Source organism: Myodes glareolus, chromosome 2 (assembly GCF_982192425.1).
Source record: "Myodes glareolus chromosome 2, mMyoGla1.1, whole genome shotgun sequence".
NCBI lineage: Eukaryota > Metazoa > Chordata > Mammalia > Rodentia > Cricetidae > Myodes > Myodes glareolus.
The window spans coordinates 44054870-44067137 of record NC_142027.1 but is presented as its reverse complement, the minus strand read 5'-3'; the positions used below and the strand labels follow the sequence as shown (position 1 = coordinate 44067137).

Below are 12268 nucleotides of genomic sequence, written 5' to 3'. Positions count from 1 at the left end.
CAAAAAAAAAAAAGATTGTTAGGTAGTTTCATTAGCTTTACTGTCGTGAATAACACTCCATAAATATGGAAGTAGACATCTATCTATCTATCTATCTATCTATCTATCTATCTATCTATCTATCATCTATCTATCATCTATCTATCTATCATCTATCTATCTATCTATCTATCTATCTATCTATCTATCTATCTATCTATCTATCTATGCAGGTTTTGATTTGATTTTCTTAGGGTATATACCAAGGAGAGGGACTACTAGATCTTATAGTATTCTGTTTTTAATTTTTGAGGGATATTCCTGCCATTTTCAATCATGGCTGAACTAGTTTACATTCCCAACAATAGTGGTATAGATTCTCTGTCCACATCCTGCCAACCCTAGTTATCTCTCAGAACCCTTTTTAGAATTGCCAGTTTAGCTGGTGTGCATTCATATTCCACTGTGTCCTGATTTTCATTTCATTAATATTTCCACATGTTAGCTCTTAGGGAAAGATCTATCTAGGTCCTTTGTTGACTTGTTAATCAGTTTGTTTGGGGTGCTTTAAGCAAGTGTTTGATTTTACAATTCATGTGTTTATCAATGCCTTTTAAAATGGATACTGTTGAATTGGGTTGATTGTAACCCAGCTACCAGCAACTTTTTCATCATATTAGAACTCATCTCTGGAGACAGGAATGGGAATATGTCTTATGCATTACATTACATTGGTGAGCCTCCACAGACATTCCTAGTAGTTGACAAGCTGATGTATCAGCTGCTACTTTTTGATACCAACTTTTCAAGTGTTAAGTATGCCCAGTTCTTCTAAATGAAGCAATGAGTTTGAGAGGGATTACAATTTGCTACTGACAAGATCAAAAAAAAAAAAAAGCAAGATAGAAGAGGTAAGAGAAAAAACAAGATAGACTGACAACTGAACAGTGAACTTTGAACTGTCAGTTAAGATGCAGGCAAGAAAACACAAAGGTCAATCAATGATCTGTTTATCTTGACACTGAAAAAAAAAAAGCAACCAGGAACTGTTACCACACAAATGTAACCAGGAAACAGAAATTAGGAACTGTTCATACACAACAGCAACAGCATCTTTCTTATTACACATTTTATTTCCTTTAAATTCACACTTCACAGTTCCGTATTTACTCATACCCAACTCCCCCTATGGATTCTACTGATGGTCCGTCCAAACCCAGTTCAGACAGAGATGACTGATCAGACTTCGACTGGCTTATTTGGCAGCAGATATTTATGTCCTATCAGATGTAGTAGATTTTTAAATTGCTGTCAGCATCTCTTCTAAGATGTAACTGTCCGTTATGCATGGTGTTCAACAAGCTTCTGTCACCCAAATCATCCCCAATCTCTCCATTGGGTACTGGACAGATGCTACACCAGCATTCCTAACAAACGTACATGTCCTGGGTAGGACATGCCAGCTCTGGGCCTGCTGGTCTTTGATTCCCCTTGCCCACTATACTCTTCCAGAGGGCATCCTGCGCTCCACAGATCCTGTCTTTGCTGACTTTTTGCCGATTGCATCCAGTGTGAGATGTGCTGGGAAGCTGTGGGGTGGGAGGAGGTGACAGTCAAGGTTCTTCTCTGCCGTTTTGCTACAGAAAGCTGGCTGATCATCCCGAGCACACAGCACCGGGAAGAGGTGTTTACAGCTCCAGCTCACAGCTTCAGGTCTCTGGCTTAAAAGAAGAATCGTCTTCTCTCCTTACTTCTTTGCGGCTGTCTGCTGCAGGTCTCATTTTGTCTGTGCTTTCTAAGTGCCGTAAAATAAGTGGTCTGTCCTTGAGTCCCTCTATTTTAAGCCATTCTGCTTCCCACTGAAACAGTAAGTATAATTAAAGCCCAGTAGGATTTGGCTTGTGGTTTGCCACGAGGAATAAAATCCCTCTTCTTGTTAGATCTTAAGCTGTAGGGTTGGGAGTGCCATATTTGAGAATAGTGGTAAAGAAACACATGGAAACAGGAAGAGAGGAAAGAATCCTGAAACATTGTTATCATCCTTCCTTCTAACTAGACCTGGAGTTACTGTTACCATGCAGGACCTTGAGAGTTAAAATAGCTGTTTTTAATGTATAAGCCAGGACAATGAACAAAACCTGTGATTGCACCAGGCAAATGGAACATAGAAAAGTTATCTGAAGCCAACGTGGCCCTTGAACTTTACATTTATTAAGCCAGTAAATTCCCTTTAACCTTTAATCTAAATTTGAGTTTTATTTGTGTCACCAGACTTTAAGATTGCTGACTAGCACCCAAGGTAAAGGTTCAAACCAAAGGTTTCCTGACGGCAGGATTTCAGGGTTTCGTGTGAATTAGTCTCCACCATTGTATGTGGACCTTGCACATTTGAAGGAAATTATATGAATTATTTTTCCTGGAATTATACTCCCAAGATACTGAAAAAAACTCACAAAGAAACAACTGTAGCCATCAAGGAAAAGTGAAATCCTATCCTCAAGCTGAATATAGTTTTTGGTAATTTTTTCTCACATTTATAGACCTTAAGGGTTATTTTTATCTGATCAAATTTTGATCTGATCTTATTTATCTGATAAATAAGAAGGGTCAGTCATCTTATTGTGACTGACCCAGCTCCCTGTCCAGCCCATATCTAGGTGTAGCAGTATAATACCACTGAGAGTCCTGCCCTTCAGAACTGCCCTTCTAATGTACTTTCTTCTCTTTACTTTGTCTGCTCTCCCATAAAAGTCTCATTAATGCTACAGATCAAATAAGCTTGGCTTGGTTTGCCTAGGAGCCCAATTGGCATTTGCAACCGTTTCTGCAGAGAATACACATTCTTTGAGGAATGGTAAGAAAGATTTACACTTAAGAGCTCTGCCTGCTATTCCAGAGGACACAGGTTCAAATCCCAGCACCAGTGTGTCTGCTCACAGCTGTCTGTAACTCCACTCCCAGGGGGACCTGAGCCCTCTTCTGACTTCCACAAGCAATGCATGCACATGGTGAATAGGCAGGCATGCAGGCTAAAAAAAGTAGATATTTAAAAGTTAAATAAAATTAGAGAATGTAATCTTTAAGGAATGGCGAGAAGGCTTTGACAAGCTCACGTGAAATTTGTTAGTCTCTTAGTTCATACGCTCACACCAGCTGCCTGGTTTACAGCAAAGCAAAAAGCAACCATTCAGAGATGATATCTCCTAAGTCCAGTGGGGGTATTCCCACTCCAATGGAAGCTGTTCACAATTCAGTTGAAGTTCTAGGAATATCTAGAGCTTCTAAAAGCCATACATGTGATTGTCACTACATTTCTTTTTCATTTTCTGAGTCCCAGTACCACTACATCAATTACACACACACACACACACACACACACACACACACACACACACACACACCACACCACTTATTTATAAAGGGGTTTGTGTATGTAGTAAATAGTGAGAGACTTAGCAGTCTACTAAGACATAATGTTGCCTATTTATTACAGAACTAATTATTCTGGTCACAAAACTTTTATTTTTTAATTTTTTTCATTTATTTTACATCCCATCATAGCTTACCCTCCCCCCCCCCCATTTCCTTCCTCCACCTCCCCTATATCCCCAACCCAACCTCCTCCACATTTGATCAGAAAAGGGCAGGCCTCCCATGGGTGCCAACAATGCATGGCATATCAAGTTGAGGTAGGACTAAGCTCCTTTCCTTGTATTAAGATTGAGCAAGGCAACCCAACATTAGAAACAGGTTCCCAAAAGCCAGCCCGAGTGTTAGAAACATGCCCTACTCCCACTGCCTAGGAATTCCACATATGCAGAGAGCCTAGGCCAGTTACATGCAAACTGGCCACTGGTCCATAATCTGTGAGCTCCCATTAGCAGGCCAGTTGCTTCTGTGGGTTCCCTTGTGATGACCCTGACCCTCCTGGCTGATACAATCCTTCCTCCCTCTCCTCGACAGGATTCCCCAGGCTTAGCCCAGTGCTTGGCTGTGGATCTCTGTATCTGTTTCTATTAGTTACTGGATGAAAGCTCTGTGGTGACAATTAGGGTAGTCACCAATCTGTAACTACAGATCTGTAGTTACAGGAGACGGCCAGTTTAGGCTACCTATCAACTATTGCTTGGAGTCTTAGCTGGGGTCGTCCTTGTAGATTTGTGGGAGTTTCCCTTGCATTAGGTTTCTACCTGACCCTAAAATGTACCCCTTCAAGTCATTTCTTTTATTACTCTCCCCCCTCCATCCACACCTCAACCTGATTCCTGAGACCTCTTCTATTTCTCTTTCCCAGGGAAATCCACGTGTCCCCCTTGGGCCCTCCTTGTTACTTAGCCTCTCTGTGTCTGGATTGTAATATGGTTATCCTCTACTTTACAGCTAATATCCACTTAGGAGTGAGTATACACCACATTTATCTTTCTGGGTCTGGGTTTCCTCACTCAAGATGATTTTTTTTTCAAGTTCCATTCATTTGCTTTCAATTTGCTGATGTCATTGTTTTTAATAGTTGAGTAATATTTCATTGTGTTAATATACCACACTTTATCTATTCTTTGGTCGAAGATCATCTAGGTTGTTTCCAGGTTCTGGTTATTACAAATAATGCTACGAACAGAGTTGAGCAAGTGTCCTTGTGGTGTGGTTGAGCATCCTTTGGGTATGTGTTGAAGAGTGGAATAGCTGGGTCTTGAGGTAGAAGCTGCATTTTCATGGAGTCCCATTTTTCAATTGTTGATCTCACTCTCTGTGCTACTGTGTTCGACATCTTTTCATCTTCTCAATCCCAGTGTCTCTTCATCCATTGTGTGTGTGTGTGCTTATGTGTGTGCAGTTTATACAAGTGCTTGTGCAATATGTACAAGTTTGCTCTCCCACCAGCAGTGGAAGAGCATTCCACTTGCTCCACATCCTCTCCAGCATAAGCTGTCATTAGTGGTTTTGATCTTAGCTATTCTGACTGGTGTAAGATGGATCTCAGAGCAGTTTTGATTTGCATTCCCCTGATGGCTAAGGGTGTTGAACAATTCTTTGTTCCTCTGCCATTTCAGATTCTTCTATTGAGAATTCTCTGTTTAGATCTATATCCCATTTTTTTTTAACTTAAATTATTTGCCGATTTGATGTCTAGTTTCTTGAGTTCTTTATTTATTTTGAATATCAGTCCTCTGTCAGATGTGGGGTAGGTGAAGATCTTTTCCCATTCTATAGACTGCCATTTTGTCAAATTGACAGTGTCCTTTGCCTTACAGAAACTTCATTTTCAGGAGGTCCCACTTATTAATTGTTGATCTCAGTATCTATGCTAATGTTGTTCTACGTTTTTCCATTTCTCAGTCCCAAAGTCACTTCATCAATAATATATTTACCATATATACTGAACATATATTATATATGTGATATATTTGTATAACACATATAAATGATATATATGGTAAATATGGTATGTATATATGTATCAATTAAAAGGGTGTGTGTGTGTGTGTGTGTGTGTGTGTGTGTAGTAAATAACTAGAGGCTGAGGCTTAGCAGTCTCCTGAACAGTACCTCTAACCATTTCTTACAGAACTGATTACTCTGATCACAAAACAATTTTTAAAACAACAAAAAAATATTTTCCTAGAGGTAAAACTGGTTGCGAAATTCTTCATCTGCAAAAGTATAATGTACGCAAACAACTCCCTGTATTTATCAGTAGTCATTTTGTTCTAGAAGGTAATTTTTCTTCATGTCTTTTTTAATAAGTTGGGAAGGAATTTGTTGTAAGTTCTACATTACTGTCAAAGTATGTCAATGCAGACCTAATGACATAACAATGGCCATCTTGAATACTGTGTAGGATTCTTGATTTGATTCACGTAATAGGCTAGTGAAAACCACACAAAAAAAACACCCTACCAAATACACTATTCCTGTGGTAAGAAACAGCAAGTTTTAACGTGTCTTTAGGAAGACATTCTAGGAGAAGTAGAGAATGACATAAACAGACACAATTCTTAGGAGTTGGACAGAAAGACCATCATAGGGAACAGTCTTATTAGGCACTTGACTTTATTTGTCACTCTCAAGATAATGATGTTTCCTCGGACACTCCAGATGGCTCCAGTAGCCTAAATCGTTCATTCAGAGATGGTATGGACCTGAGCATATTGTACATCCTTACACGCAGTCTCAGCGGGATCCATGAAGCCGATGGCTTCACTCTGTCAAAGGATGATGACAGTGACTTCAACACCTTGGACGCTTCACTCTGAAATGCTTTGGTTCGAACAGTGTAGAGGATGAAGATTTGCAGTCCCTGAAGAGAGAAGAAAAGTTTAATACTGGACAGTACAGAACAGTAGACAGTACTGTACAGACTTCTGCATCACAGAATGGAGATGTTACTTCACTCTCCCAGCATGAGGAGGAATAGCTGCCCCACAACTGACGTCCACATTGCTGGTCATGTGCATGTCCTTCTCACATATACAGTAATGCATATTCAGAACGCCAGAGTTTCTGCCCTGGCTTGCCATTTCTGCTGTACATGTCTGCTCTTTCCCTAATCTTTGCAGCCTTCAGTTTCTAAAAGTGTAACGGTTGCCGGGGGATACCCATGTGTTCTTCAGTTCTAACATTCTGGGACTCCATTTCCTGGGTATTTAGTAACAGCTGGAATTTCATCGACTTAGTAATCCCTTGACAGCACAAATTTAAAACCCTCTACTCATTGCTTTCCTGTACTTTACATAAGGAGATGAGACAGTCATAAGAAATTAAGCCACAAAGGGCTGGGTAGTGTTTTCTACATGTCTTTAATTTGTCATTTACCAAATTGACTTCAGATACTTCTCATTTATTTCTCATAATTTGATTCTTCTCATTTAATTTTCATACCAGCACTATAAACTAAGGCACACAATCCCCAATTTATGGATATGAAAACTAAAATTCAGATTAAATAAACAATTTGCCCAAGATTATCCATCCACTCATAGTAGAGCTTGGAACTGAATTACTACAGCTTTCATTTCAATCTTCCTTCCTTATCCAGTGTATGATGATGTCTCTCACTTGTAACTGTAACAGAAAAGTACTACCTAGAATATTATAGCCTCTAGACAGCCTTTCTAATGCTATTTGTAACCTAGCTGATAATATTGCACCAATGCCCATTCCTTGATTTTGACAATGTACTGTATTAGAGAGGATATTGCCACTGGGAAGCACTGAATAAAGAATGTATGAAAACTGTGTGTTTTTCCTAGGTTTAATTGTGCATTAAGCTTACAGAAAATATTACTTTTGGATTACAAAGATGGGTCAGCAGTTAACAGAATTCACTGCTTTCCAGAGGATCTGGGTTTGGTTCCCAACACGCACATCATGGATCATAACCATCTATAATTCCAGTTCCAGGAGATTCAATACCCTTTTCTGGCCTCCATGGACACCAGGCATATATTTTGCGCACAGATATATGTCAGGTGAAACACTCACAAAATAATTTTTTTAAAAATCCTTAAGATGTTATTATTAGTACTAAAGGTTGGTGATGGGTACTTGGGCACTTTGCAGTATTTTGAAACTTCAAATAGTCTAAAATATATTCAAAATTGTTGTTTAAAGGAAGAAGAATAACAATGATGAAAGTTAATTAATTTTGCATCAGCTCAGACTTTTTTTCTATAAGCATGAAATTTATTAACTATGGAATTCCAAAGGGGGGAAGATCATCAATAATTAGATTTCAAACAAATTTGTGTAGTTCATGTGCCATATCTAAAGAGAAATTACCACCTAGAAAACTCTTCAATAATCCTTATTCACAATCTACTAAAATGACTAATCAAAGAAATACTATCACTGATGTCATTAATTAAAACAAAGAAGTCCAATAAGACAATCTCATAAGATACCATGGAAATATTTAAAATGGAGCGTTATGTATAATAAAATTCAGTTAACACAAATATCATATATAATTTAAGTATTTAAAATTTATTAGGAGAAAGTATTGCTGACGATGTGAATTGCATGGTAAATTTTAAAGTGTGCCAATAAAATTAGGAGTCAATAAACAATTACCCTATGCTAACAGTATTCTTTTCCTCAGGTCAGCTTAGCTTCACTGTGTTTGCCTAGCAAGTGAGAGGCCCTGAGTCAGATTCCCAGCATTGCAAAAAGAATTTGCTCTTGCACACATTACTTTGAAAGGGATGCAGGGATCAGCACACACTGTTTTACTCTGAAAAAGTTGAATCTTCTAGTCATCATTAACAAACAAGGATTGTATTAATAAACTTCAGAAATATAATTAAAGCTGGGTGGTGGTGGCGCATGCCTTAAACCCCAGCACTGGGGAGGCAGAGGCAGGTGGATCTCTGTAAGTTCGAGACCAGCCTGGGCTACAAGAGCTAGTTCCAGGACAGGCTCCAAAGCTACAGAGAAACCCTATCTCGAAAAACCAAACCAAATCAAACCAAACCAAACCAAAACAAAACAAAAACAAAAAAACCCTATAATTAAAATGGTCAAAATAATTAGAGAAAGGTATATGTAAAAGTGATAGTACATGTGACACAATATATAAAAACAAGGAGACTATGGTGATGTATGTAACAAAAGATGACAGAATAGGACGAATATCTTAGTCTCTTTCATGCAGACAAATCTTGATTTATTTATTGTGAATGTGTGGGTGCACGCACACCACATTGCATGTGTGGAGGCCAGAGGACAACCTTCTGGGAGTCAGTTCTGTCCACCATGTGGTTCCAGGGATTGCACTCAGGTCATTCAGCTTGGGCAGGCACATTTTACTTGCTGAACTATCCAATCAGCCTCTTTGTTTCTATAACAAGGTCTCATTATGTAGCCCAGGCTGTCCTCAACATCCAAGGTGTTAAGACTATGGGCCTATGCTACGACAGCTAATTAGTTTTCTCAACTATTTTTTTCTTTTTTTCCTTTTTTATTATTATTTTTATTGAGCTCTACATTTTTCTCTGCTTCTCTCCCTATCTCTCCCCTCGCCTTCAACCTTCTCCCATGGTCCCCATGCTCCCAATTTACTCAGGAGACCTTGTGTTTTTCTACTTCCCATGGAGATTAGATTTATGTATGTCTCTCTTATCGTCCTCATTGTTGTCTAGGTTCTCTAAGATTGTGATTTGTGGGTGGTTTTCTTTGCTTTATGTTTAAAAAAACCACTCATGAGTGAGTACATGTGATAATTGTCTTTCTGGGTTTGGGTTACTTCACTCAAAATGATGTTTTCTGGATCCAGCTATTTGCTCGAAAAATTCAAGATGTCATCAAATAGTTAAAAGTTATTTTTAACAAAATGAAAAGCCACGAGAAAACTATCCAGACCATCAAAATATGTGGGCGCAAAGTGTTAAGAAATGAGCTTAAACATAAAACTAAGTGTTGGGGAGACGGTCAGGGGGTATGGGTGCTGCTGTTCAAGTATGAGAACCTGAGTGTGGGCCACAGCACCAACATAAAAGCTAGGCATGGCCACACGTATGCCAGTAACCCCAGATGGGAGGGAGAGAAAGTGATCCCGAGACATGCTGGTTACCAGCCCAGCTCCAAATTCAGTGAGAGCCCCGAAATAAGAGGAATAAGGTGGAGCATGGTAGCACATGACATCCAAGGTTCTCTTATATCCTCAGCACACAGGTGCACATGCACACATTCATACACACTCACACATAAACTAAGGGAAAATGGCATTGATACACTTAGATAAATGAGATGAAACCTGTAAGAAAGATATTTTAGTTTCAGTTCAAGTTTATTATTTGCTGAGCCTGCTCTTGATAGGAATATAACAAAATGTGGATTTGCCCTACTACACTGCTTGTAATATGCAAGAAGCAATCAAAATACTACAAAGAAACAGTAAAACATGACCTGCCCTAAGGAAAACCAACAAGGAGTAGAGAGTGGCCGAAGCGACCAACACAGGCATTGGATTTAGCAGCTGATCTTTGGGTACTATTCCTGTAGAATGCGTCAGAAATGTGGTTATAACGGGGGAAAGCAGAGAATAAATCAGAGCAAAGCTTTTAAACTGAGTAAGTGTAACATCTGCAACCAAACATACTGACAGGGTAGCGACAGCCACAGAAAACTGAGCGAGTTTTAAAATAATCTAAAGTCTTCTAGTGTAACTATCAGCAGAGAGAGAGAGAGAGAGAGAGAGAGAGAGAGAGAGGAACAGTTTGCTGTGACCTGTGGGACAGCATCCAGTGACCTAATATCAAGGTAACTGGATTATCAGAAGGAGGAGAAGGAAGCAGAGCAGGAAAAAATAATGGTGAAAACCATAAAAGATTCTAATAGTTCAGCAATCCCGAGAAAAGTACGTGCAAAGAAAGTTAAGAACCATTTTCATACCACAGTTAAACTACCGAACATTAAAACAGAGAGAAAGCCCTGACCCAAGCAGAGAAAAATAACCCATTTGTATGCAGTAGAACAGTACAAATGGTTGAGGACATCCCATTAGGAAATGTATCGGTGTGTGAAATTGCTTCTCTAAAAAGGAACAAGAAAAGAAAAAAGAAAAAAGGGCCTCTGTCAACCTATTTTCATAAATAAAAAAAATATCCTTCAACAATGATAGCAAAATTGATGTTTTCAGTTCAAAGAAAATACTTTGCAATTGCATTAAATACATTTTGGTCACCAAAAGCCAAAAATTACAAGAAATATTAAGAAGTATCTTTAGGCTGAAGAGAAATGATAGCATATGATATTTAGATCTTCAGAAAGGAAGGAAGTGTTCTAGAAATGGTTGATATATGGCCAAATATAAGTTTTTACCCCTAATTACTTAAGATGTGTATGTCTATTTAAGGGAAAAATATTTCTTTTGGGGGTTTATTATGTATATACATGTGGGACATAAGGAAATTGCCATGTGTCCCCTCTACACAAGGATTAGAGAGGGCAGCAAACAGACTTCTATTGTTATAAGACTCTTAGATTTTATTGGGTGTTCCTTATGAAAGCTGTGAATGTATACTGCATCTGTGAACTTGTCTCCAATTGCAAAATCACATTACTGGAATGGGAATTAAAGTGGAGTCATAACAATAATAACTCATACTTAAAAGTGAGGAGGGAAAGAGGACCAGGGGGATAAAAACAAATGACCACAGAAGACAAATAGTAAAATGGCAACCTATATCAATTAGTATATTAGATCCAAATTAGCTACCCTCTCTGGTAAAGTGATGGATCTTGTCACAATAGACAAGAAGGTAAAGCTTATGTATTTGATGCCTGCATAATAGAGACTTAAAATTTAGAGATACAGAGGTTCATAGCAAACATGCTCACACATGCCACACGCACATATATGCATGCACACACACGTGATCATATAACCAGTTTATGTAACAAGACTAGGTAATAGATAAAGGGTACATTATGGCAAAAGATATTATCAGAAATAAAAGGATATCTTAGTGTAAGTGATAAAAGGGCTAGTTCCTCTAGAAAATAAAATAATCATGAATGTATATCATGAGGATGACTGTTAAGTCTTCACTTAACATGAATGAAGCAAAAACTGACAAAATGGAAAACAAGGGAACACACAGACTCAAAGTCCTTGGTGGGGATTTTTAGTACTCTTCACTAAACAGGGAAAGGAGCCAGATGACAATGCTGGTAAGGAAAGAGCCCCATTGAGCCTGCGCTCTTTAACTTTAATGGCATTTTAAATCTTCATACCCAGCAACTACGGAATAAGAAGGATTTTCTTTCCAAGGTGAATATTTTTCTTCTGGGCCTGTGAAATGACTCAGAGGGCAGGGTACCTGCCAACACGTGTGAGGCTCTAAGCTCGAGTCACAGGACCCACAAGGTAGAAGGGGAGAACCGACTTGCAAGCTGCCCTCTGACTTCTACACACATATATTCAACGGCATGCATGCCCCCATAGTACTTCTAATAAATGCAATTTAAAATTTGCAGAAAAGATAGCTCAAATCCTGGGCCTAAATCTAATCTTAACACACTTTTTTTAAAAAATATTTTATTTATTTATTATGTACACATTATTCTGTGTGTGTGTCTGCCTGCAGGCCAGAAGATCTCATTGCAGATGGTCGTGAGCCACCATGTGGTTGCTGGGAATTGAACTCAGGACCTTTGGAAGAGCAGGCAATGCTCTTAATCACTGAGCCATCTCTCCAGCTCCCCACATTTTTTTTTAAAGAAAACTTCGGTAAACCCACGGAGTTCCAAGTTCAAGGAATGACGACCATTGCCCATTCCAACCAAAGTA

General features: G+C 38.8%; 1 protein-coding gene across 1 annotated transcript in view; it reads right to left on the bottom strand.

The window, feature by feature from the left end:
- Positions 1–6013: 6013 nt before the first annotated feature.
- Adgrg7 (adhesion G protein-coupled receptor G7) overlaps positions 6014–12268 on the bottom strand; it is a 59568-nt gene continuing 53313 nt past the window's right edge. Inside the window, exon 16 of the mRNA XM_048422952.3 lies at positions 6014–6277. Coding sequence (XP_048278909.1) covers positions 6044–6277 — 234 coding nt within the window. The 3' untranslated portion in view covers positions 6014–6043. The remainder of the gene's footprint in view (positions 6278–12268) is intronic.